Below are 23597 nucleotides of genomic sequence, written 5' to 3' on the forward strand. Positions count from 1 at the left end.
TTCTCGCCTTTGTCTCTTTCATTTCGCACTCCTCTCCCGCCTATTTCGCACTCTTGTTGCGGCTCACTCGCACTCTCGGCATCTGCAGAACAAGCAACAGAAGGAAAACATGTTTCGGGTACATGCAGCACGTCGAACGTCAGTGGCTTTTGCCAGCAGTATGCGAGCAGTGCCTCGGCGCCCAATGGGCACGAAACCGGTTTACGTAACGTTCAGCCAGCTCGCCAACAACCAGGCCCTGGCTACAATCACCATGAACAGCCCAAAGGCCAACACGTTCGACTATTCGTCGTTTGTGGCCCTGAGCGACGCCCTGGCTGAGGTCGAAGCGGCCCCGAACGTGCGCGGCCTCGTTCTGCAGTCCGGCCTGGACAATATCTTTTCGGCTGGGTTCAATTTCCCAATATTCCACAATATCTCTCGTGACGAGTTCCTGCGCCTCTGGGTGCTGGGCAAGCAAATCTACCGCCGCATCCACGCCATGCCGGTGCCATCGATCGCAGCCGTAAACGGGCACGCCTTGGGCATGGGATGTGTGTTTGCGCTTGCCTTCCAGAGCCGCTTCATGGTGGCGGGCAGATCGACGATCGGGCTCAACGAGGTGGCAGTCGGGATGTCGGTGCCAGAGTGGCTTGCGGCGCGGTACCGCGATCTGACCAGCCCACGCACTGCCGAAAAGATGCTCCCGCTGGGCCGCACCCTAACTGCACAGCAGGCAAAGGAGGCCGGCCTGGTTGACGAGGTGTTCGAGACGAAAGAGCAGATGCAGGCCGCCATTGTGAGCCACATCGAGGCTGCTGCCAAGTTCCAGCCGCAGGCCCAGGCCGACACCTACCGCAGCCTGCGCCGCGCGCACCTGAAGCTGTTCGATGAGAGCTTTGAGGCTGACAACGCCTGGTGCTGGGCCATGGTCAATAACCCGGCCACCCAGCAGGGGCTGGCGGAGGCGCTCAGTCGCCTAAAGTCCAAGCCAAAGAAGTAATCGCCACTCTGTCAGGGTTTTTGCTACTGCCGCCCAGGCATCAATTAGCCAGAGTTTCCCGCTGCTGCCAGCAGCCAGTGAAAATGCCAATAGATAACCGAGCCTCCCTTTACTACTGCCCAGGTGCAGTTTTGCCTCCTCTCCCGCAAAAATATCATTCCATACTCAGAAACGAACAACGATATGGTCCGACGCCAGCAGTAAGCCGAGATAGCTCTCAATGTAACGATGCGTCAGTCGTAACGGCTTGCCAGTAATAATTGCCCCTCCAGCCGTAGTCACACGCATGCAGAGAATTCCAACCGCCCGGTCTGCGGGGGCCGTAATAACAACGTGCGTGCGCAAAGCCCAATTCACCGCCATCCAATTTAACTGCCAGCCTTGAGCAAACACCACAAGCGCTGCCTGTGGAAAGGGGATAAAATCGCATTGATGAAAGAGAATTTAGCTACTAGAGCTCGACGCGCAGAGGGGTCTCGGTCTCCCCATCCATATCCAGCACACCCGACTCGGCGATAACGATGTCCTCCTTGGGCTTGTCGCTCGGCCCAGTGGCAGTGCCTTCGATCTTGCGCACAACCTCCAGGCCCTCAAGCACCTTGCCGAACACGACGTGGCGCCCGTCCAGCCAGCTCGTGGTCACGGTGGTGATAAAGAACTGCGAGCCGTTGGTGTCCGGTCCAGCATTAGCCATCGACAGAATACCGGGGCCGGTATGGCGCAGCTTGAAGTTCTCGTCCTTGAACTTGGCGCCGTAGATCGACTTGCCGCCGGTGCCGTCGCCGCGTGTGAAATCGCCGCCCTGGATCATAAAGTCCTTGATGACGCGGTGGAACTTGCTGCCCTTGTAGCCAAAGCCCTTCTCACCGGTTGCCAGAGCACGGAAGTTCTCGGCTGTCTTGGGCACGGTCTTACCGAACAGACCAATGACAACGCGGCCCAGGCTCTCGTCGCCCTGCTTGATGTCAAAGTACACCTTATCTGTGACAACCGGGCCACGCGCCGCCTCGACCAGACGCGCACTGAGCGTCATAAAAATAAGTACAACGTAGAAAAGCCCGGAGGCACGCAAAAGACTGACAGGAACCTTCATGGTAAAAGTAAAAGAGAGGAGAAAACTTAGTAAAGAAAAGGAGAAAGAGCTGGGGTACCGCAAGCGGCCAGCTCCAACTAATTTATAAGCAGTCTGGCTGTGCTGCTCTCCACGTCACCACAGGTGATTGGCCCGACAGGTCGGCCACCTGACGGTCCCTGCTGGCTCACCCATTCACTAGCATATATTGCGTGTGTGAATCCCTCCACAGGTTCGATTCTGGCGACTTGGTTCTGGGGGAGAACATGGACACAGATATGGACCAAATGGCCATATTGCTAGAATTACCCCGTTCGCGATGCAAGCTCGGCTGCTAGTCAGCATGGGTTGACACGTCGATAAATGCATCACGGTGAACCAGTCACTTGAACGTGTCGGATGGTTGTTGGTGTAATGGTGATCATGGACATCTCCCATCTTGGTGGCCTGCCCAGCGCGGGAGTTTCTGCATTGGTTCGTCACTGCTGGCAGCATAATCGCCTGCAGCTGCTGCACACCTCTTGCGCAGCTTCTTCGTTGCGGTAGTGATGCCAAAAGTATCGATAGCAATGGCCTTAGAACGGCAGAACCGTTCAGGAATACTGCCTGAATCACAGAGTGACTGGAAAATGAGCCTGAAGTTTAGAACTGCTGTGAGATCGCGGTTCAAGAGCCGAGACGAATAGGCTTGCCTGTATTGTGCCATGGCCCGCTTACATAACTCGCTTGTACAGCAGAGAAGGCCATGGCACTTGATAGTCGGGCTCGCCGATCTCTGATAGGGGCGTGAGCTGGGAACATGCCGGAATGTCTGCAGCGACTTTTCGCAGCAGAACGGGCACATCGACGATGTCCGGAATTCGTCAATCAGATAGACTTCAAAACCATGGTGCTTGAACTTGTCGCGCCATCCCTTGCCACGAATCTGCGCATGGTGTCGGGCCATCAGTGCACCCCGATTGCTCATGATAGTGCTAGTTCTGGGTTCGATTTTTCGAGTGTTATGAGGATATCCTTACTTAGGCTGATATCGGCCATAGGCTGTGAAGCCCCATGGCAGATTTCTTCACATTATCGACCGTCTAAAGCATAGTGACTAGCCAAGCTCGCATTGCGAGCGCCATAAGCCTAGTATATCTGGCACCACAAGATCTGAATCCATCGGCTCAATGGGAGAATAGTGGCTTTTAGGTGTTCACAGAACGAGTCATGCATACTCGCTGTGAGGACCAAACGGGCCTGAATCTGTCCAATCAATAAAAAAAACGTTCTAGCGGACGGTCAGATGCATTTGGGATATAAACATTAGATAACTTCATTTCTTTAACAAAAGCACTCATAAAAATCCCCCAGTACTACGTGCCGATATTATGTATCGCACATCGTGAAGAAAGTATATTTACACTGGCTTGGCTACTTTACCTATATGCGTAAGAACGAATACAAAAGTCAGTACCGATATCATCACTATCCAAGATGGGCATTGGGCAATGTGTGTGCTCAGACAAGTTTTATAGGTAGCAGGAGGTTGTCGTCATTACCCCGCCCCGCCTCAGAAAGAGGTGTGGAGCCGGGTAAATAAAGTCAAATGCCTGGGTCATCATTGCAATACGCGCCAGATCGGTGGATCAAGCAGACGAACGTACCTTGCACTCGCTCGCTTGTCGCTGGTGGCCCGCCCGACTCTCGCTGATCAGCAGTCGCTTGCGCACATTGCTACCTAGGTTCACGTGTAACAAATAATGTTAGCAAGATGTCCAAGCTGGTTGCGGTTTTTTTAAAAGAAAAGCACAGCAGCTTGTGTTTTTGCTCAGACAAGTTTTATAGGTAGCAGGAGGTTGTCGTCATTACCCTGCTCCGCCTCAGAAAGAGGTGTGGGGCCGGGTAAATAAAGTCAAATGCCTGGGTCATCATTGCGAACAAGCACAAGCACGCTCAGCAGATTCAAAATCAAAACATACCTTGGCAATAGGCCTGGCAGCAAAAAGGAGCAGATGAACTTTGAGATGAGAGCAGAGACAAGCGTGGGCAATGAAAAGTTTTTCGCGGCCCGCGTCTTTTTATATCTACGAAAAAAAGCATTCGCGCTGATCTGTACTGATCACAGATCACACAGGTGTTTCCAGCTCAGGACTGAGCCGGACCGGCTCATGGACGGCAGGTGGGTTATTCTGACGGATTCATTGGAAAGCAGGAGGCCGTGACTTGCTAACAAAATGCCTAGAGATCACTCTGCTCAATCTCGCGGGTGCCGTTCTGGTCAATGATCTTGATCGTAAAGTCGGGCAGGTCGATCATGAAGCGAGTCTTGATGACTGCGATGCACTTCTTGACAATGTCGAGCGCCTGCTCCAGCGTGATGTCCTCGGTGTATTCGCGGTCCATGACCGAGTACAAAAAGTACGAGCAATAGCCGTGCGCGCCATATGGCACCTTGGCCATCGCCGCAAGGTAGTCGATCCAATACAGCGCCGCTTCCTTCTTCTCCTTGTCGTACCCAGCGACCAGCAGGTTGACCTGGAACGGATTGCGTGAGCGCAGTGCCCTGGCCAACTCGCCGCGGATAAAGTTCGCTGTCTCGCCTACTGACAGATCCCGCGCGTTGCGCACGCTGTACAGTTTGGCATTCCCCTGGATATACTCTGCGTACGAGTCTGTGTCGCCCGGCTCGCCGCACACTGACATCAGCGTCATCGGCAACAGCTGCCACGTCTTGTCTTGGGTGTGCTTCATTTTAACGATAGAGTGGACCACATTCTTGTCCGTCACCGAAACGACAAAGTCCTTTCCTGCAATCGCAAACTGTGCCTCCATGATGCTGCCAGACGATAATGAGCAATGCGAGTGTGTGCTGAATGGGAAGAATAAAGAAAGAGCTCTGATTACTCGAGGACCTGCGAAGGTAGAGAAGTAGTGGAATAGAAATTGGCGGCTGCTGTGAAGAAAAAAAGAGGGATATGCCACTCGTCAGTCTGCCTTGCAAAGCGTGGTACGTATGCCGTGGGCCGTGGGTGGCAGAACGCCTACGTAATGCCAAAGTGCAGCTAAGACGCGGGAATCAAAATTAACGCATCAGATCACCACTGCTGCCCACTGCTGCCAATGAAACACACCGTCGGCCGAGAACAGCAACCGCACGCAGTATTAGCGATGATCGCTGAATTCCAGACGGCCAATATGGATATCAGACATAGGAACTCTAGACTGAGCATCGGCAATAATTGGTATGAATTGCAAACGATCCGTAGACCTGTGCGGTCCCTCTAGTCATGCATGTCTAGACCGGGAAGGGAAAATGAATGGGTATACCTACCATTAGGATTGGAGTGGTTTGACTGCTCAATTCCATCGCAAATGTTTTTGCCGCCAAACACACTCCCACCTTCTGGTGCACTAGGCTGGGGTGGATGGTATATATAGCCAGGAACCCCTAGGCAATTCATAGGAACCGGTATCGGTGAGATATCACAAACAAGCAGAATACACCCTATTAATACGTCTCCCCCCTAATTCGCACTCCCTCCCCCACCTCCGCACTCCTCTGTCTCTCCCGTATCACACAATCACAACCTACATTCGTCAGCTATATAACGACCTGCTATTCAATAATACACATCTAATATAGTTTAAAATGCGTGTCTCTATCACCCTCGCTCTCGTTGCCTGTGTTTCTCCGGCTGTCCTTGCCAGTAAGCATGCCCCTGCTACAAGCTCGGTAGTCGCAAATGCAGCTTCAGTTGCTGCGCCTGCAACTGCAGCCTCAGCTGTACCTACCACACCAGCTGCTCCTGCAACACCTGCAACATCTGCAACGCCTGCAACGCCTGCACCGTCTGCCACCCCGGCCACCCCGATCACCCCAATCACCCCTGCCGTCGTTACCCATGGTCATCCTCATGGTGTTCCTGGCGCTACTCATGCTGCCGCTACTCATGCTGCTGCCGCTACTCATGCTGCTGCCGCTACTCATGCTGCTGCTACTACTCATGCTGCTACACCAGCTACCGTTCCAGCTGCTGCTCCGGCGTCTGCATCGGCTGTATCGGTTACATCGGCTGCATCGGCTGCATCAGTTGCATCGGGTGGATCAGGTGGATCAGGTGGATCAGGTGGATCGGGCTCTGGACACCACGGTTCTGGTTCTGGACACCATGGCGCAGGTGTCCAGTACGCAGCACCTGCCGCCTCTATTGACTGTGAGACTTCGTCGCCTCCTGCATATGCACCTCCGTCGACCTCATGTGAACCCACGACTACTGTCGTTGCTGTCCCTGAGCCAACAACTACTGTAGTTGCGGTTCCTGAGCCGACTACCACTGTTGTTGCGGTACCTGAGCCCACTACTACCGTAGTTGCTGTCCCCGAGCCGACTACCACTGTTGTACAGGTGCCCAATGCAGGTGCTGACGACTGCAACACGCCGACGACTGAGGATTGTGATACTCCGACCACCGACTGCGAGACCACTCCAGACTGTGACACACCGACCACCGACTGTGAGACTACTCCGGACTGTGATACCCCGACTACTGACTGCGAGACCACCCCGGACTGTGATACACCCACCACCGACTGCGAGACTCCGACCACCGACTGCGACACGCCAACCACCGACTGCGAGACCACCCCGGATTGTGACACTCCTACCACCGACTGCGAGACTCCTACCACCGACTGCGACACGCCAACCACCGACTGTGACACGCCGACTACCGACTGCGACACCCCTACCACTGATTGTGAGACTCCTACTACCGACTGCGAGACCCCTGCATATGAGCCGGATTGCGAGGATACCACAACCGTCGTCATGGTTCCTGATGAGGACTGTGTGACCACTGTTGTCCAGATGGCTGGTGAGGTCGCCCAGACACTCAACAACGGCGCGCCAGTTGCCACCATCGGCTCGTGTGTCGATTACACCGTCACCATCGTCAACACGCAGTATGTCTATGCCACCACTAGGGTCACACCTCAGTGGCTCGCTGTTCCCGGCCAGACCGTCGTGCCTAATGCTGGCGAGGATTGCGATTAAGTCGCTTCGTGCAATGTCACCGCACAACGTGTAAAGCGACATTGCACCAACCTACTTGCCTTTTCCAGTCCCTGGTACTCCCTTCTCGTTCCATACCCACACCCCCTTCACTCTACCCCTCCGTATTCTGCTTGTTACATTTCTCTATTCTCTGCTGATATCTCCACCTTTCCTCCCTCCCTTTCCATTACCTCCCTCCTCCCTCCTCCCTCCCCGCCACCTCCATCCCTTATATCCACGCTATTCCGATCCGTCCTCTCCTAATTTCTTCTTTTTATCAGTCATGTCACGTCAAGAAAGTCACCTAAAATATTTAAAATGCTATGGGTGCGGGCACGTTCCGTATGCACATGATGCAATGGCGTTTGTGAGTGCAAATGCCTATATCCTCGGAAATTGGGCCGATACCTAATATGTGGGGAAAATGAGAAACGCCGACACATTTGTTCCTGTGAACTACCATCATTGATAAGTCCCCCCGCAATGTTCTTATTTTTGATGCAATGTTGATTTACTCGTTCTGGCTTGGTGTGGCTAGTAACCGTCTCACTTGTATACTCAACCTAGATGGTTTCCTTGCGGGCATTAGGCTCCTTTTTGAAACAACCAAACCGCCAAGGGGCACTCATGGGCAGAGCTTGGGGGTGTATTCGCTACATCGAATGCAATATTAGTCGTGGGACCACACTGAGAATACTAATAGAAACAAGACAGGGGTTACCCACATTTGATGTGGAGGGTGTTTTTGTTGCCGACCAGCCGCCATTTGCCTCAAATAATGCAGTTGGTGTGAGTATGGTCTAAGACAGCACACTACTATCAAGTATACTTCTAAACACCTCTGACCTTCATGTGCAGAAGGGCCATCTGCAAATGAACATTTAAATATCCCCGATTCGACCAGCAGTGATCTTAAAACTATCGCACCTGGCTAAAGCGTAGCACTAAAGTACTCCCTTTCCTTCCCCTCTTTGTCGCGTATACCTCTTTCCTTCCTTTCCCGTACCTTTCCCGTTGAGCGTTATCGATTCTAGCATCTGTAACACTCGCTGCCAACCTTGAGCAGTTCAATATTTTCGAGCACTCTCCAATTCAACCCTAATACCCTAGCTTCTGCGCTATCAACACCACCTCCCTCAGCACAAAATGAAGAGCGTCCTTTCCATCTCACTACTTATGACTGCCATCGCCAGCGCAGCCCCAAGCGTTGTTGCCTGTGAAGGTCATAACTCTGGGCCTGCAATGGCTGCCTACTCTGGTAGCCCACCTTCAGGGTATGGTGCCGCTGCCGTCAAGCCTGCTGGCTACGGTTCGCGCAGTATTCTGAGGAACAGGCCTGCTCGTGCTGCCCGTGCGTCGCAAGGATATGGTTCCAGCTCTTCGGGATCGTATGGTGGTGCCGCCGCTCCTGCTGCTCCTGCTGCTGCTGCTCCTGCAAATTCGTCTTCGTCGGGCTATGGTTCCAGCTCATCTGGCTATGGTGCTGCTGCTGCTCCAGCTGCCGCTGCCGCCCCTGCAGACTCTTCATCGCCGAGCTACGGATCGAGCTCTTATACCGGCAATGAAGCTCCAGCTGCCGCTGCCGCTGCCCCTGCTCCGGCTTCAGGTTCGTCCAGCTACGGATCTAGCTCGGATTCGTACGGTGCTGGGGCCGCTGCCGCTGCTGCCGCTCCTGCGCCTGCTGCCGCCGCTCCTGCCTCGGGCTACGGATCTCCTAGCTCCGGCTACAGTTCTAGTGGCGCTGCTCCTGCCGCTCCTGCCGCGCCTGCCGCCGCTGCTCCTGCTGACTCTTCATCAGGCTATGGCTCCAGCTCATCGGGTTACGGATCCAGCTCGCCGAGCTATGGTGGTGCTGCTCCTGCAGCTGCCGCCCCTGCAGCCCCTGCAGCCCCTGCAGCTGCTTCTGGCTACGGTTCAGACTCCGGATCCTCAGGATATAGCGCTTCGGCTGCACCTTCTCCTGCTCCTGCCTATGGTAGCTCAGGCTACAGCTCGTCGGGATCGGACTCGGGCTATGGCGCTGCCGCTGCTTCCGCTCCTGCCGCCGCCCCTGCTCCCCAAGGATACAGCGCTCCTGCACCTCAGGGCTATAGCTCTAGCGCTGCTCCGTCGGCCAGCGAGTATGAGAGCCAGTCGGCGTCGAATGACTATAGTTCTGAGGCCCCGACCAGTGCCTCATACGCATCCAAGATTGGATACAAGCATGTGCCCGGCGGGTACCACTCCAAGCCCAGCAGTGGATACAGCGCTTCATCGGCTCCTCCGGCTCCTGCCCCTGCACCTCAGGGCTACAGCTCCGCGGCCCCTGAACCTCAGGGTTACAGCCCCGCCGCTCCTGCGCCTCAGGGCTATAGCTCCGCAGCCCCTGCTCCTACATATGGTGATTCTGACGCCAGCTCGGCTGACTGCTCGTCCAGCTCTGCTGCTCCTGCTCCCCAGGGATACGGCTCTGCTGCCCCCGCCCCCGCCCCTGCCCCCGCACCTCAAGGATACAGCCCAGCTGCTCCTGCCCCCGCACCTCAAGGATACGGCTCTGCTGCCCCCGCCCCCGCACCTCAAGGATACAGCTCTGCTGCTCCTGCCCCTGCACCCCAAGGATACAGCCCTGCTGCCCCCGCCCCCGCCCCGCCCCCGCACCTCAAGGATACAACTCTTCCTCAGCTGCTGATGATTCTTATGGCGATGGCAACGACACTGACACCCCTGCACCTGCACATCCTGCAGCACCTGCCGCAGCACCAGCTGAGGCACCTGCCGGCTACGGATCGGCCGCTCCGGCTCTCTCCTCACAGGACATCGTGATCCACCTGACGGCCAGCCTGGATATCAGCGCACCTCAGCAGGCACCCACGGGCGCCCCGGCCCCTGCTGAGACACCCGCAGGCTATGCGTCGCCAGAAGCTCCCTCATCGTCGGCGGCTGCAGCATCGTACTCTTCTGCTGCTCCATCCTACTCCTCGGCTGCTCCGTCATACTCTTCAGCTGCTCCAGCATCGTACTCTTCTGCTGCTCCGTCGTACTCATCGTCTGCTTCCCCTGCATACTCAGCACAGGGGGCAGCTTCGTACGACAATGCCCCAGTACCCGCCCCTGCTGCAGCGCCTGCTCCGAGCAAGGGCTATGGCGGCCGTGCGGCAGTCGAGCACGAGAAGCTTAACGGATTCTATACGATCAACTATGTCTTCTCTGAGGGCATCCCGCCACAGATCACAGCTGTGCCGGTTGACCAGCGCGAGAACATTGTGTTCCAGGCTGTTAATGCTAGCCCGTCCATGATCTAAGCACTTGTGTGTGACTGCTGGTGTCTGGTGGCACTTGCTGGACTCAGGCTGTCCTTCGACCATCCCAGATTCCCCTCTTCCTTCCGCCATCTCCCTCCCTCCCTGTTACTTCCCCTACCTTCCGCTACTTAATAATCACTTTCCTCCCTCTTCCCGCCACCCTCGCCCCCTACCTCTCTCCATAGCTTGACTCTTAAATGGCCGTAGGCACCAGCAGTATATATTTCGAAACTAATATGTTCATATTAGACATATTTACAAATGCAAATGTGAGGCTATAATTCACATATCAGCCTGTTCAGCCATTGCCATTGTGACCAAACCCAGTATTGATCTGGGGTTTGGCTGCTAAGACTCTCATGGCTCTTTCTAGTTTTCTGTTGTAGGTGCCTTTAAGCTCTCTTTAGACCTGGGCTTGCCAAATCCAGCGCCAGCTGTGTATATATAGCACCACAGGCAAATAGTTGCCTCTGAACCAGCTGAGTTGGGCTGAACTGGTAGACCCAGCCACTATGCTGTTGGCGAGCTACCATGTAGACATATGCTTGAGATAAGGTACATGTTGGCAAAAACAGGAAAAACACAGGTTCGTGAATCTAATCATGACAAAAAAGAGTGAAGGGATGTGGACGATAAATATTTTAAACAACGCCCTGCTGGTAGGCAGCAATAGCGGCAGTATCTCCTGGCGACGACGACGCCAAGGTGGATCCAGACGACGGGTGCTGGTTCTGGCTTGCATAGGGATCCGCATGCTTTGCAGTCGACTGGACATTGCAGTACTGCGGAGTCTGGTATGCGCACGAGCTATTATAGTAGACGCCAGATGGACCAGGATAGGACATGTGGCGACGCTCCGACCGTTGTGCGTAATTTTGTTGCTGCGCAAATTCGTACGGCAGGCGCTCGAACTGCACATTGGCAAACTTTGGTAGGGTGCCGCAGAAGAGATCCATTCCGATCGTCTGCAACAGCTCGGGTTGTATGTTCAGTTCAAAATCGATCATGCTCAGGTACTGCAGCTCCAGCGAGTTCAGCTCGGCCACAGGCAATCCGCCAACCTACTTGGATACAGAGAATTTAAGTGGACAGCAGCAGCAACAACAACAAAAAACAGGTGTCGCGTGGAACGGATGAGGGGGATCTCTTCGATTGGGGAGGCGGGCAAAGTGGAGTTTGCTGTGTGTGCGAGGCGGTGGGGGTCAAAGATTGGTGGTGGGGCGAGATTATCATCTGAAGTTTTTTCTGCACTCAGGGAAGAGAAAGAGAGGCAGCGAATCCACATCTCAACCGCGCGCCTCGCAGCTGTACAAGGGTGCATATCCTGCAACCCCCAAGGTCAATAAAGCATGCCATCGCACCCCCTCTACAAGCCATGACACTGCATCGGCATTGTTCCGATTGTGTGCAAAATTACAACCAAACACCGAGACTTGGACATTACCTTTGCATATCTGGAGTTTGTAAAGAACACGTCCGAGAACCATTTTGACGCAACAGTGACGCCGGTAATCAGCAGGCGATGGATGGAATAGGCATCGACGGCAAAGGGCATTCGCCGGCGCGCGCACCGGTCTATCATCTGCTGCATGTACACGATTAGGCCCAAGAAGACCTCGTTCTGGCACGGGCAGTATTTGAGGATCCGCGACAGGTACGTTTCCAGGTCTATGGTAGGCACGGACCGTGCGTGGAACAGCGTCAGCGAGGAATGCCGCTCGTGGGCTTCTGGGTGCTGTGCCTGCAGAACCAGGGCCCGCGAGCACCCTGTGATGTCGTCCAGGTAGGCGGCCACATACCGTACTGTCTCCTGCGCCGACGTCGTCGCCAAATTGAACGCCATTCTTTTTAGGAAAAGGGGTAACTGTGGAGAGATAAAAAATGAACAGTAGATATGAAACGCGCTGCGGTAAAAATTAGAGGCCGGGTCTATGGTACGTGAGAAAAGTCTAAAGGTGAGCGAGAACAAACGGGTTGGAGATAAAGGGGAGGGTGCAAAAAAGAAACAGAAAAACGCCAGTAATGAAGATTTTAAGAGAGAGAAGGGGCCAAGCGCGCAATCGTGTTCTTCAAATACCCTCAGAAAGCAGGCCAGCGCTCCAGCAAAAAATTTTGTGTCTGTTGCGGACTGGGTAAATCGAACCCGTGGCCTGCCAACAAAGGCCATTTTTTGGGGGCCGAAAAGTCGCTGACTCTCTGAAAAAAGCCCGTGAGCAAAATGCAGGCGGTTGACCGAGAGACCGGTGGTTGGCTGGTTATCTCTGGTTACTTTTTCTTTGGTGTTCTTGCAAATGACCGAACAGGCCGCTTTTGTCGATTCCAGTCTGGCGATTCTCTATGCCTCGCAGACGGGCAATGCTGAGTCAATTTCCTACAACATTTACGAGGAGGCCGTGAAGCGCGGCTACGCAGCGACGTGGCACGTGCTGGACGACCACGAAAAGCTTGGGTTCAATTCGCTCCGGACGGTGGTCTTTGTGGTCTCGACGACAGGCGACGGCGATCCGCCCGACAACTCGACCAAGTTCTGGCGAGTCCTGCGCAAGACCACACGCAGCAACAAGACCGCCTACACGCACCTGCGGTACGCGATTCTGGGGCTGGGCGACACCAACTACTCCAATTTCTGCAACACAGCGCAGCGGCTGGACAAGCAGCTGCAGGCCGCAGGCGCCCATGCATTCTACCCCAAGGGGCTGGCTGATGACGGGACTGGGCTTGAGGAGACAGTGGAGCCGTGGATCGACGGCCTATGGGCAGTGCTGCCGGCAGTGGTCCAGCGGGAGACAGAGGGCGTGGACGAGGCGACCGAGGCGATTGAGCGCATGGCCATCGAGCCAGCGAATGATGTGTCGCAGCAGCTTGTGCTAGACTTTACCATGCTGGCAGATCTCAAGGCTATCACTGGCGCACCGCGCGCCCCAGCCGCACTGTGCAGGATTGCGCATTCCGAGGATCTGGCACGGGGCAGCCTGCCACCAGACCTCGTGTGCCCCCCATGGCTTGCAGCACAGACAGGCGAGGGGGCGCCGTTTGCGGCTCGGATCGCAAGTGCCCAGCTGATCACCAGTCCTGAGGCTCTGAAGCGCACCTGGCTGATGGATCTGGATCTGGATGGGCATGCTCATGGCCAGTGGCAGGCAGGCGATGCATTCAATGTGTATGCGCCCAACAGCGCCGAGCTGGTTGCCGCTTTGCTGGCTCGACTCGGCGTCAGTGCCGAGGAGGCTGCGCGGCTGGCACTGGTGGAGCCGGTGGACCCGAAGCTCGCGCTGCCTGCGCACCTGCAGCGGTTCACTGCCGAGCCCGTATCGATCTGCGACCTGCTGACGTGGGCTGTGGATCTGTCGGCGGCACCGCGCAAGCAGACCCTGCGGGCTCTGGCAGACTGCTGCGCGGAGACAGCAGACCGCGACCGGCTGCTGTTCCTGAGCAGCCGCCAGGGCGTGCAGACCTTCAATGAGCTGCGGCGCCAGGCGCCCACAGTTCTGGATATCCTGCATGCATTCGCGTCGTGCAGCGTGACTGCGGGTCGCCTGGTTGAAATCCTGCCGGCCCTGCAGCCGCGGTCGTATTCGATCTGCAGCGCGCCCAAGGACGAGCGCTGGCGCTTTGCCTTCAATGTCGTTGAGTATTCGCTCGAGGTCGTGGATCCGTTCTCCACCGCTGAGGACTCGAGCACGTCGCTGGCCCCTGCCAAAATCAACCGCAAGGGCATCTGCACGCCCTGGTTGGAGGAGCTGGCAAAGAAGGACAAGAGAATCTTGGTTGCACTGCGGCCCAACATCAATGGCTTCAGGCTGCCCGAGGCGGAGACACGGCCGGTGATCATGGTTGGCCCGGGCACAGGGGTCGCACCGTTCATCGGGTTCCTGCAACAGCGCGAGCAGGAGATCCAGGAGGGGAGGCTGGGGGAGAAGCCGTTTGCTTGGCTGTTCTTTGGCTGCCGGCACTACGCCTACGACTATTTGTTCCAGAGCGAGCTCGAGGACATGCATGCGAAGCAGGTGCTGACAAGGCTGTCGACCTGCTTTAGTCGGGATGCTGGTGCCCGCGAGCGCTTCGGCGTGCCGCGGTACGTGCAGGACGAGATGCTGGCACAGTGGGAGGCGGATCGCTGAGCTGCTGGTGGAGAAGGACGCCATGGTATTTGTGTGCGGCGATGCCAAGGGCATGGGCAAGGATGTCAACGAGGCGCTGGCAGAGATCCTGGTCAGGTACGCAGAGAAGCACCCCGAGGCCGTCGAAAAACTGGTTGAGGCGCCTGCCGAGGAGGGCGGGCTGTCCAAGGTGCAGGCGCTGCAGGTGCTGATGCTGTGGGCCAAGCAGAAGCGCTACTTGCGCGATCTCTGGGCTTAGGAACGTTTTCTCACTTTCTATCCGCCCTTGCCTGTGAGAATACAACGCTTTTGTTGGGGAAATGATGGAGAAAGCCTGTAGACAACAATAGTAAAATTTGATTTTTTTTTTTTCGCCTCTGCAAGCTCTTGTAATTTTACTTTCTGCGCATTTACCTAAAGGAAAAATTTTCCTACTCCTTATTTTGCATTCGCCGCCATTAGAGCAGGTGGACTACCAGCGGAGCAGGACTAGGACATAACGAGCGACAGCACAGAGCACGCAGCCCGACCCTCCACACAAGCAGCAGGAGGGCTCATTTACAACTAAGCAGAATGCGGCCGGGCACAGCACAACCCAGCACCACGCCGCCCGCCCCGCCCAGCTCCGTGATCAGCGACACCCACACACAGCAGCCGCCAAACGACATCTCAGCACCCGCCGACGATGTGATAAACAGCCTGTTCACAAAGGAGCCCCTAGACATGGACCTGCTCACCGAGCTCTTGGGATCCCTGGACGGTACTGCGGCCAGCACGCCAACAATGAACTCTGTGGGGGTGAATGCTGACGATGCCATGGAGCTGGGAGGCATTACCACAGCAGCTGTGCTTGACGGTCTACGATCGCTGGATGAGTTTGAGCGCCAGGCTGCGATCCATACTGACGGCTATACACACGAGACCGTGAGCCATACGCCAATTGACGAAGGCGAACTAGCAGACTCCATCCTGAGGGCTGCGAACTCAGTTGCACACATGGATAACGGTGGCCTGGGATCGTTTTAATCAGGCCGAGCTGTCGGCTGCGCTGGAGCAGCTATACTGGGGGTCGTTGGAGGTGCCGGCTGTGGATCCAATGGCGACAACGCATGGAGGCATGGTGGATACTGCAATGCTGCCGGCACCTACACCGGCACCAACGCCCATGCCAGTGGCCTGGATCGCCACAGATCGATGCCAGCATGGGATCGGCTGCCGTGTGGCCCAGCAACGCGACGGAGTGCAGTCGGGATGAGCCCATGGACGACGAGACAGACGACGAGAACCCGCTGGAGCTCGAAGAACTGTCGTTGTTCTCGCTGTTCCTCAGCGACATGAAGGCATTTGAGGGATTCCTGGATAAGCTCAGCCTCAACCAGCTGCGCCAGTGTGCTGCAACCGTCAACAGCGTGCTGGTGAGGCGCGAGAATGCGGTGAACGATCCACCACCTCCAAAGCAGCCACGGATTGTCCAGAAGCGGCCCAGTCCGATCGGTATCTCAGTCCGATAGCCCACCGGGCATTCGTGCAGGTCGAGGCAAGTCGGCCCTGGCGAAAAACACCCAATGGAGGCAGTTCAGACGATGCATTACCAGTTACTACATTGTCGCTGTTGCGCGAATGGCTGCCTCCGTCAACCGCCGACTGCGTGATTACTGCTCTGCAAGCAGCAAACCTGACAAACCCCACAGCAGCCCGTCCGCCAGCACGCCAAGCAGCAGCAGCAGTCAGCAGCATCAAAGTCCGAATGCAGATGCAGTGCCAGCACAGACCATGCAGGCAGAATCAAAGCAACCAGACGGAACCGCCAAAGGCGTCGGCGACCCAGCAGCGCACCCGCGCCGATTCGAGCCAGGCTGCCAGCGATGTGACATTGGAGACCGATCCCGAGGGCGTTCCATGGATGATATTCTCGTATGTGCAGAAAGGCAAGCCAAAATGGCACCGTATCCGCATTGACGTCGACCGCGCTCCGCTACACGCTAATTCCGCAGAGTTTTCAAAAGAACAACTGCGTGTACCCGCGCGCCAACTGCCACGAATCGGCCTACACTGGCAACCGGTGGGACTACGAGACCACATGCAATGTGTTTGGCTGGCAGCTAGGCATTCCTGAACCAGGAGCTGCTGTCGGGGCGTCGCGGGCTACTGCAGTCTGCGGTGAACAAGTACCGGGACAAGGTCGAGGGTCACAAGAGCCGACGGATCACGAGGCTGGAGAAGTCGGAGCGCAGTCAGAGGAGCAAGCCAGGCAAGCGGCCGCTGGCAAAACCACCGAGGCAGCGGGTCGAGAAGCGGCCGAGGGTGGAGGGTGCAGATCCGACTGTTTTGGCTGCGTTCTCGGCTGCCGGGACGTCGGCGGCGGTAGCTGCAGCCGTGGCCAATGCAGTCAGTGAGCTGCCACGGACGTTGTCGTTGCCGCAGAATGGGGTCGGTGGCAGATGGAGGTGCCGGGGGCTCGGTTCCAAGCGCAGTGGGCGGGCTGGTGGCATCCCGCGCCCCAGGCGCCGTCGACATCGGCTCCGGTAACACCTGCGCCTGCATCAGTGCAAAGCGCCCAGCATCTGACAGTCAGCCTTTTCGTCAACAACCAGTTTATGCCCATCGACGTGGACATCAACTTTAGCAAAATCGACGATAATACAGAGGTCGAGGAGCCGCGGCCCGGGGATCAGCAGCAGACGACGCCTGAGGCATGGGCGCGAAAGAGGGCAGAGCGCGAACAGTTTAAGCAGGACCATGCTGTGTTCCCGCGTGTGCTGGATCTCGAACACTCCCGGTACGGCGGCATGCCGGGTCGGTGGGAATTTGAGCTGACATGCAACGAGATGGCGTGGAAGCTGGCGCTTCTCAATGACCGGCTGAGGTACCGGATGCCGCTGATTCAAAAGTGCATCGACACGTATCGGACAAAATTCGCTCAGCCGCCGTGGGGGCAGCTTAAGTGCTCCGACGGGGACTATGGATAGGCATGTGTCGGTGCGGTTCTACGATCTATGGATCCCGCGGCCAGGCCGCCGCAGACTGGTGGCTGTTTCCAGGGATGCAGAGGTCGTCGATCAAGCGACAGCAGTGTCGCACAACACATCGCTGGGCTCGGTCCCGATCCAGCAGGCGAAGGCTGAAGGGAATCCAACGAAGGAGGCCGTGGTGGTAACGCAGTCAGTTGATGATGGTGCAGCGGAACGACCAGCGTCGGCCAGCAGTACTGGATCAGAGACGGCTGCAAGACTGAGGATCGTGCGACCAAAGTCATCACAACCATCCTCGCATGCGTCATCGGGTACATCATTGCAGCCTTCCAACATGGTAGCGAAGCCACAGCCACATCCACAGCCACAGCCACCAAAACAAACTCAACCACAGCCGCAGCCACAGAAACAGAAGCAAGCTCAGCCCATACCACAGCAGCCTGCAGTTTCGATCCGGCCTAGCAGTGTGCGGCCGCCGATAGTTCAGACCCCGCAGGTGCGCCCATTGCCTCGCCCACAGGTGCCTCCAACGCAGCAGCAGCCACAAAAACAGCAAAAGCAACAGCAGCAGCAGCAGTTTGTACGTCCACATCCACCCGCCTCACATGCACAGCCAAGACCAGTTGCGAGCCCTGTGTCTCGGCCACAGGTGCGTCCAGCAGCGCGGCCACGTCCACCCCAGCCGCGACCAGCGCCAGCGCCAGCACCTACAGCGACCAGCTCCCGCCCGCGACCCCACCCGCCCCAGCACCATCCACGGCCGCTGCCAGCGCACACAACCGCACGCTCCAGTGCGGCTCCTGCCCCACGGCCACCGGCAGCGACGTCACCAGCACCGCGGACCAGCACAGGCGGTGCCAAGACCCCCAGGGTCACCTGCTCGCGCAACATCCGGTCCGCGATCGATAGCGCCGGCCCCAGCACCAGGTACTAGAACTCCACAGGCTTCAAGCAAAAGCGCCAAGGCGCAGGTTGCGGCCAGTGTGCTGACGGACGTGCTGCGAAGGTTCGCCAAGACTGATCCAGCGCTGGCGCAACTGACCAGTGTGCTGAAGGAGCCGCAGGGAGGCCCAGTGCGGAGCGCCAGTGAGGAAGAGGAGCCGCTGGATGCCAAGGTCGCGGAGCTGGAGAAGCTGCTGACTGAGCTTCAGAAATAGGTCTTGCCAAGAAGCGCTCTAGTCGCTAATGCGTGCTACAGCAACACCGTATTCGCTGAGACCGCGAGTCGGCTGATAATCCCCTGTCCATTTGCGCTCTTCCAAGGCGCCTGCCAGTGTGCTTTTGCTGTTTTCCTTTTTCCTGTTTGAAAGAAGGGAGGATCGTCCGGGTTCAGTGTGTGGTTTCATGCAGCAGCACAGGCGAAAACTGGCTCCCTCTGCAGCAAGCTGAGCAGGCTGGAAAACTATTTATACCTCTAGCTTGTGCTGTCCCTGCCAGCAAAGGGTGTTTTTCTTCTTCACACACTTGTTCCTCCTATAGCACACACATACTTTGACTTTTCAGACACCATGGTTGGCATTTCGCGTACCATCACCACGTCGTCGACGGCTTCGAACGCAGCACTGAACGTGCAGGAGATCGAGGCACAGATTGCACAGCTCGTCAGCTCGTACTCCTCCCATGACTCGCAAAAGATGTGTTCAGAGTTCAGCGACAGCTACTGCCTGGCGGCGCAGGAACTGCTGCGCTCGCTTGACGACGCCCTGGCCCAGGAGGGGGTTGAGGCGGCGCAGTAATCGCAAAGCGCTGTACCCAGGCCTCCGGTTCCGAAATTTGCTGCTCCCTCATCTGAAATCAGGGGCGGTTTTTTGTGCGGGGAGCGGGAGGCAAGCATAAGCAGTGGAGGGCTTGGCTAGCACGGCTCTCTCGCCCGCGTTGTAGTTGTATTAATTTCCTTCTTTTGTGCTCGCATATATATTCGTTCTCGTCCACACCTAAACTGAAGGGGCAAGGGTAACCGAGGGGCCATCTGGTCCTATATGCGTAGATTCCCGGTGCCTCCTACGCTGCCGGTACATTGAAGGGGTATTTGAGTTCTGCCCTAACCCATCGGCTCGAGATGGACAAGGATAATGTCTGTGCGGAACAGATAAAAAAGGCAGGCAGGCATCTCTCCTTCGCCTTCGATTTTTTTTTTCAACCATGTCAGTATTCCTCAGCAAAATGCCTCTCCCCCACCGCTTCACCTGGACGATCAACAAAGAGCTGCGCGAGACCTTGTTCTGGCCGTGCAAGAGCGGCAAGCCCAAGGTGGTGCTTCTGCTTATCCCAGGCAACCCGGGGGTGATTGACCTGTATATAGAGTTTGCGACGGCCCTGCACGAGCGCAGCGACGACATGGAGATAGCGGCGATATCGCACCTGGGGCATACGCGGTTCAGCGACAACAATGGCAAGGTGGTGCGGAACACCAAGGTGTATTCGCTGCAAGAGCAGGTGAAGGGGTGGATTGATGCATTTGATGAGCTCGACGGCATGTACGGCGGAGCGCCCAAGATGTTCCTGTGTGCGCACAGCGTCGGCTCGTACATAGCTGAGAAGGTAACAAGAAGCAGCACCAGGCAGATGAAATGGCTAGTGTGACATAGGTGCTGATTTTTTTGTGTAGATTGTCGAGAGCCGTGCAGACCGCGTTGACCGGGTCTTTGATCTGTTCCCGACAGTCGACCATATTGGCGATACGCCGAATGGACGCAAGCTGCAGGCGCTGTTCCGGCCAGGCGTGCGGCAGGTAGTGTCGGGACTGGCCGAGCTAGGCTCGTGGATTCTGCCCAACTCTGTGATGCAGATGCTGGCGCTGCGGTCTGGCAGCCTGGACGCCGAGAACTCGGCGGTGGTCATTGACAAGATGGTCAATGGCAGCTGCATCAACAATGTGCTGCGGATGGCGGCAGACGAGATGGCCACGATCAAGGACGTCAATGAGAAGCTGTATGGGGCGATGGGCGACAAGTTCGTCATGTACTACGGGCGCAAGGACGGGTGGGTGCCCAGCGACCGGTTCAAGAAGATGTGCCATATTAACTACAAGGGCAACGTGGTTATGTGCGACAAGGGCATCTCGCATGCATTTGTTACGTCCCATCCGCTGGAGACGGCGGATGTGGTGGGCGAGTTTATTCGGCAGGCGGTCAACCCAAAGGCCTCCGAGTCGCTCTGAGATTCTGTTACATAGCGTCTTTCGTCTTTTTTATTCGTTTTGGCTGGGCGAGCAGAGGATTCCCCCGCTGCTGGCTTGAGGTTGTTTTTCACGTTCTAGCAATATTCCGGTGATCACAGCGTATAAGCGAGGTGCGCCTGGCGCCAGTATTGTTGCAGTCTAATTTTTGCTTTGGGCCCTCGCGTGGTGCTTGCTGCAGAGCGGCCTTTATAGCTGGGGGCTTGTGCCACCGAAAGTGCGCAACCTTTGACAAACACTCCCCCATTCCCAAATTTTCCGTCTCTATTACTACCTCTCATTTCTTTTCATTTTGCAACAATGCGTCTGGGTAAGTTTTTGCTCGGACTGGCCGGACTGGCGCTGACCACGGCGGTGGCAGCGTCGGGAGCACCGGTGTCGGACAAGAGCCATGTTCTGACCGCGACGAATTTCGAGAGCAAGACGCAGACGGGCACGTGGATAATCAAGCACTACTCGCCCCAATGCCACCACTGCCTGAACTTTGCGCCCAAGTGGGAGCGCGTAGTCCGCGACACGCACCAGGCGATGTTTGCCAACAACGTCCACTACGGCGAAGTGAACTGCCTGGAGGAGCAAGACTTGTGTGCGAAGAACGGGGCCGACGCATGGCCGATGGTGGTGGTGTTCAAGGAGAGCAAGCGCGCGCAGGCAATGTCCGGCGACAAGACCGAGGAGGAGCTGATGGAGTTCGTGCAGCGGTCAGCCAATGTGCATGAGGCGGTGCGGCGGTTCGAGCAGAACAGCGTGGTTTTGACACCAGCGAATTTCACGGAGACGGTGAATGACGCAGTCTGGCTGATTAAGCACTACTCGCCCAAATGCCCGCACTGCCGCCATATGGCGCCGGCGTGGACCAAGATGACTGACGAGATGGCCGAGGCTGAGGGCAAGCAGCATGTGTTTTTCGGCGAGATCAATTGCCTCGACTACGTGGATCTGTGCGTGAACAACAAGGTCGATGGGTTCCCAACCATCCACGTATTCTACAAGGGCTCGCTGATCGAGGAAATGGGTCTGGACCCGACGTACGAGAACATGCAGCCGTTTGCCAAGCGCCTGGCGCAGCGGCGGGACAGCGGCGAATTCGACAAGGCATTGGAGGAGCCGCAGGTCAACAACGACAACCGCGACTGGGATGACGATGAGGCTGACCCTAAGAAGAAGGATGAGCCGCCCAAGACCCCCAAGAAGGACGAGCCCAAGAAGGACGAACCCAAGAAGGACGAACCCAAGAAGGACGAACCCAAGAAGGACGAACCCAAGAAGGACGAACCCAAGAAGGACGAACCCAAGAAGGACGAACCCAAGAAGGACGACAAGGCACTGCCCAATGCACAGCACGACGAGAATGCCGACACTGAGAAGCGCAACGCGGTTGTCTACAACCCCGACGGCGAGGCAGTGGTGCTGACCAAGGAGAACTTTGCCGAGCGCACTGCCTCAGGCCCGTGGTTCATCAAGTTCTACGCGCCCTGGTGCCCGCACTGCCAGCACCTGGCGCCCGTATGGGCCGAGCTGGGCGGCAAACTGCGCGGTAAAATGAACGTGGGCAGCGTCAACTGCGACGAGGCCAGCAGCCTGTGCTCCAAGTACAACGTGCAGGGCTACCCGACCCTCAAGCTGCTGTGGGACGGCGAGACCGCCGACTACAAGGGCGAGCGCGAGCTGAAGGCGCTGGAGAAGTTTGTCGACAGCGTATTGGCGCAGCCGCATACTGCACAGAGCGTCCAGGATGTGCAGGCAGGCGCAGCAGGACCGCGACGTCGTCTTTGTCTTTGCCTACGACGCCAGCGACTCCAGCGCCAAGACTGCCGCTGCATTGGCCCGCGTCAAGGCCAACGCGCAAAAGCTATTCCTGTCCAAGAGCCTTCTGCTCGTCAACAATGCACAGACGGCCGCCGTGGTTTTGCCAGGACACCCAGCTGCCGGCACTGGCGGCGCTCAAGGATGCACAGACGATCAAGTACGCAGGTGCGCTGGCCAACGACGACCAGCTGCACGAATGGTTCTACGCCGAGCGCTTCCCATTGCTGCCGCAGTTGGAGCGCGAGAACTCGGACGACCTGTTCTACGACTCGGACTACCTTGTGCTGGCTGTGCTGGACTCGGACCGCGGCGGCGACTACATGGACCACTACCGCAGTGCCATGCGCGCGGCCGCCATCGAGTACAAGAAGGCATTCGAGGACGCCGGGCGCCGTGATAAGGGATCGGTGCGGTTCACGTGGGTCGATGGCAACAAGTGGGCGTCGTATGTCGACCGCGTCTTCCGCCTGCGTCGCTCTGACTGGCCCGCCATTGTCATTGCCCAGCCCAGCGAGGACCGGTACTTTGACGTGGACGCCAATGGCTCTAAAATTGAGCCTTCCAAGATGGGCATCTTTTTGGCTGTGCGCGCAGCCCTCGAGGGCAAACTGCGCCCGCAGAGCACAAACTCCCTGCTGGTGCGCGGTGTCCATGCCCTGGGCTCAGCCATCAAAACCACATGGCTGTTTTTCTTCGGCTCGCTTCTGCGCGCCCTGCTTTCTCTGGCCATTGCCGCTGGTCTCGTCTACCACCTGGTTCCGTCGCGCGGGCTCTTCTCGCGGCGGCTCCTACGGCGTGGTCAAATCCGACTAAGGATGCCTTCTCAAAAATGCTTTATTATAAAATCTTCTCCTTCACTGCTGTGCAATGCGGATGTGGTGCTTCTGCCGGTACTCGACGAATTCCTTGTCCGTGGCCTTGTACTGCTGCGCCAGCTGCTCGATCGTCTTTTTGATGCCCTCCTGGTTGGTCTTGAGTGCTGGCAGCACCTCCTTGACTGTGCGCTCCACCAGCACTCCGTTGATCAGCCGGAAGCACTTGCGGTCGCCCGACATCGGCGTCATGGTCTTCACCACCAGACTGTGCTCCTCCAGCTCCAGCTCCAGCTCGCCGATCTTGCTGGCGATGGCCTTCAGCTCGTTGCTGTACCGGTTGACCGTCAGGCGCA

At 56.9% G+C, this 23597-nt stretch overlaps 13 protein-coding genes across 13 annotated transcripts; 9 read left to right on the forward strand and 4 right to left on the reverse strand.

Annotated features, from left to right (window-relative positions):
* Positions 1 to 184: 184 nt before the first annotated feature.
* DL89DRAFT_319839 (ClpP/crotonase) lies at positions 185 to 982 on the forward strand (the record flags this gene model as incomplete). Its single annotated transcript, XM_040891159.1, has 1 exon — positions 185 to 982. One exon carries the CDS (start codon positions 185 to 187, stop codon positions 980 to 982), a length of 798 nt encoding a protein of 265 aa, XP_040747467.1.
* A 147-nt stretch (positions 983 to 1129) lies between these two features.
* Positions 1130 to 2123, reverse strand: DL89DRAFT_264178 (peptidyl-prolyl cis-trans isomerase B2). Its single transcript, XM_040886135.1, has one exon. It carries the CDS (start codon positions 2073 to 2075, stop codon positions 1434 to 1436), a length of 642 nt encoding a protein of 213 aa, XP_040747468.1. The 5' UTR covers positions 2076 to 2123; the 3' UTR covers positions 1130 to 1433.
* Positions 2124 to 2901: 778 nt separating this feature from the next.
* On the forward strand, positions 2902 to 3350 carry DL89DRAFT_264179 (uncharacterized protein). Its single transcript, XM_040886136.1, has one exon. It carries the CDS (start codon positions 2941 to 2943, stop codon positions 3145 to 3147), a length of 207 nt encoding a protein of 68 aa, XP_040747469.1. The 5' UTR covers positions 2902 to 2940; the 3' UTR covers positions 3148 to 3350.
* Positions 3351 to 3403: 53 nt separating this feature from the next.
* Positions 3404 to 4263, forward strand: DL89DRAFT_264181 (uncharacterized protein). Its single transcript, XM_040886137.1, has 3 exons — positions 3404 to 3724; positions 3752 to 3809; positions 4027 to 4263. The coding sequence occupies exons 1-3, from the start codon at positions 3643 to 3645 to the stop codon at positions 4256 to 4258; spliced, it is 372 nt and encodes a 123-aa protein (XP_040747470.1). The 5' UTR covers positions 3404 to 3642; the 3' UTR covers positions 4259 to 4263.
* Positions 4164 to 5040, reverse strand: DL89DRAFT_12570 (proteasome beta 2 subunit). Its single transcript, XM_040883268.1, has one exon. It carries the CDS (start codon positions 4866 to 4868, stop codon positions 4275 to 4277), a length of 594 nt encoding a protein of 197 aa, XP_040747471.1. The 5' UTR covers positions 4869 to 5040; the 3' UTR covers positions 4164 to 4274.
* A 645-nt stretch (positions 5041 to 5685) lies between these two features.
* Positions 5686 to 7089, forward strand: DL89DRAFT_254127 (uncharacterized protein; the record flags this gene model as incomplete). The annotated part of the gene is made up of 1 exon (XM_040885251.1): positions 5686 to 7089. The coding sequence occupies one exon, from the start codon at positions 5686 to 5688 to the stop codon at positions 7087 to 7089; it is 1404 nt and encodes a 467-aa protein (XP_040747472.1).
* Positions 7090 to 8048: 959 nt separating this feature from the next.
* On the forward strand, positions 8049 to 10636 carry DL89DRAFT_264182 (uncharacterized protein). Its single transcript, XM_040886138.1, has 4 exons — positions 8049 to 9001; positions 9023 to 9305; positions 9327 to 9500; positions 9650 to 10636. Exons 1-4 carry the CDS (start codon positions 8332 to 8334, stop codon positions 10368 to 10370), a joined length of 1848 nt encoding a protein of 615 aa, XP_040747473.1. The 5' UTR covers positions 8049 to 8331; the 3' UTR covers positions 10371 to 10636.
* A 921-nt stretch (positions 10637 to 11557) lies between these two features.
* Positions 11558 to 12417, reverse strand: DL89DRAFT_12623 (uncharacterized protein). Its single transcript, XM_040883270.1, has one exon. The coding sequence runs from the start codon at positions 12211 to 12213 to the stop codon at positions 11737 to 11739; it is 477 nt and encodes a 158-aa protein (XP_040747474.1). The 5' UTR covers positions 12214 to 12417; the 3' UTR covers positions 11558 to 11736.
* A 207-nt stretch (positions 12418 to 12624) lies between these two features.
* On the forward strand, positions 12625 to 14794 carry DL89DRAFT_264184 (riboflavin synthase domain-like protein). Its single transcript, XM_040886139.1, has 2 exons — positions 12625 to 14449; positions 14493 to 14794. The coding sequence occupies exons 1-2, from the start codon at positions 12662 to 12664 to the stop codon at positions 14727 to 14729; spliced, it is 2025 nt and encodes a 674-aa protein (XP_040747475.1). The 5' UTR covers positions 12625 to 12661; the 3' UTR covers positions 14730 to 14794.
* Positions 14795 to 14868: 74 nt separating this feature from the next.
* On the forward strand, positions 14869 to 18599 carry DL89DRAFT_319847 (uncharacterized protein; the record flags this gene model as incomplete). Its single annotated transcript, XM_040891160.1, has 14 exons — positions 14869 to 15457; positions 15501 to 15590; positions 15643 to 15972; positions 16002 to 16211; positions 16284 to 16430; positions 16465 to 16557; positions 16592 to 16900; positions 16975 to 17399; positions 17440 to 17631; positions 17664 to 17779; positions 17889 to 18022; positions 18061 to 18267; positions 18305 to 18369; positions 18401 to 18599. Exons 1-14 carry the CDS (start codon positions 15044 to 15046, stop codon positions 18597 to 18599), a joined length of 2931 nt encoding a protein of 976 aa, XP_040747476.1. The 5' UTR covers positions 14869 to 15043.
* Positions 18600 to 19859: 1260 nt separating this feature from the next.
* DL89DRAFT_264186 (uncharacterized protein) lies at positions 19860 to 20725 on the forward strand. The gene is made up of 2 exons (XM_040886140.1): positions 19860 to 19983; positions 20051 to 20725. Exons 1-2 carry the CDS (start codon positions 19918 to 19920, stop codon positions 20600 to 20602), a joined length of 618 nt encoding a protein of 205 aa, XP_040747477.1. The 5' UTR covers positions 19860 to 19917; the 3' UTR covers positions 20603 to 20725.
* A 131-nt stretch (positions 20726 to 20856) lies between these two features.
* On the forward strand, positions 20857 to 23522 carry DL89DRAFT_264187 (thioredoxin-domain-containing protein). The gene has a single exon (XM_040886141.1). It carries the CDS (start codon positions 20921 to 20923, stop codon positions 23240 to 23242), a length of 2322 nt encoding a protein of 773 aa, XP_040747478.1. The 5' UTR covers positions 20857 to 20920; the 3' UTR covers positions 23243 to 23522.
* Positions 23252 to 23522, reverse strand: DL89DRAFT_264188 (Prefoldin beta-like protein). Its single transcript, XM_040886142.1, has one exon. It carries the CDS (start codon positions 23491 to 23493, stop codon positions 23284 to 23286), a length of 210 nt encoding a protein of 69 aa, XP_040747479.1. The 5' UTR covers positions 23494 to 23522; the 3' UTR covers positions 23252 to 23283.
* Positions 23523 to 23597: the final 75 nt, after the last annotated feature.

The sequence above is a fragment of the Linderina pennispora genome (assembly GCF_002104995.1).
Source record: "Linderina pennispora strain ATCC 12442 chromosome Unknown DL89scaffold_1, whole genome shotgun sequence".
Lineage (NCBI taxonomy): Eukaryota > Fungi > Kickxellomycota > Kickxellomycetes > Kickxellales > Kickxellaceae > Linderina > Linderina pennispora.

Excerpts from the sequence above, each read along its gene's own strand:
- DL89DRAFT_264184 (XM_040886139.1), top strand. The coding sequence starts at position 12,662 with ATGACCGAACAGGCCGCTTTTGTCGATTCCAGTCTGGCGATTCTCTAT. Across the intron at positions 14,450-14,492 it reads GCTTCGGCGTGCCGCGGTAC|CTGCTGGTGGAGAAGGACGC; the intron begins GTGCAGGACGAG and ends CGGATCGCTGAG.
- DL89DRAFT_264187 (XM_040886141.1), top strand. The coding sequence starts at position 20,921 with ATGCGTCTGGGTAAGTTTTTGCTCGGACTGGCCGGACTGGCGCTGACC.
- DL89DRAFT_264186 (XM_040886140.1), top strand. The coding sequence starts at position 19,918 with ATGTACGGCGGAGCGCCCAAGATGTTCCTGTGTGCGCACAGCGTCGGC. Across the intron at positions 19,984-20,050 it reads GCTCGTACATAGCTGAGAAG|ATTGTCGAGAGCCGTGCAGA; the intron begins GTAACAAGAAGC and ends TTTTTTGTGTAG.
- DL89DRAFT_264182 (XM_040886138.1), top strand. The coding sequence starts at position 8,332 with ATGGCTGCCTACTCTGGTAGCCCACCTTCAGGGTATGGTGCCGCTGCC. Across the intron at positions 9,501-9,649 it reads GCCAGCTCGGCTGACTGCTC|GATACAGCTCTGCTGCTCCT; the intron begins GTCCAGCTCTGC and ends CCGCACCTCAAG.
- DL89DRAFT_264179 (XM_040886136.1), top strand. The coding sequence starts at position 2,941 with ATGGTGCTTGAACTTGTCGCGCCATCCCTTGCCACGAATCTGCGCATG.
- DL89DRAFT_264188 (XM_040886142.1), bottom strand. The coding sequence starts at position 23,493 with ATGACGCCGATGTCGGGCGACCGCAAGTGCTTCCGGCTGATCAACGGA.
- DL89DRAFT_264181 (XM_040886137.1), top strand. The coding sequence starts at position 3,643 with ATGCCTGGGTCATCATTGCAATACGCGCCAGATCGGTGGATCAAGCAG. Across the intron at positions 3,725-3,751 it reads CACTCGCTCGCTTGTCGCTG|CAGTCGCTTGCGCACATTGC; the intron begins GTGGCCCGCCCG and ends CTCGCTGATCAG. Across the intron at positions 3,810-4,026 it reads ACAAATAATGTTAGCAAGAT|GCCTGGCAGCAAAAAGGAGC; the intron begins GTCCAAGCTGGT and ends CCTTGGCAATAG.
- DL89DRAFT_12570 (XM_040883268.1), bottom strand. The coding sequence starts at position 4,868 with ATGGAGGCACAGTTTGCGATTGCAGGAAAGGACTTTGTCGTTTCGGTG.
- DL89DRAFT_264178 (XM_040886135.1), bottom strand. The coding sequence starts at position 2,075 with ATGAAGGTTCCTGTCAGTCTTTTGCGTGCCTCCGGGCTTTTCTACGTT.
- DL89DRAFT_12623 (XM_040883270.1), bottom strand. The coding sequence starts at position 12,213 with ATGGCGTTCAATTTGGCGACGACGTCGGCGCAGGAGACAGTACGGTAT.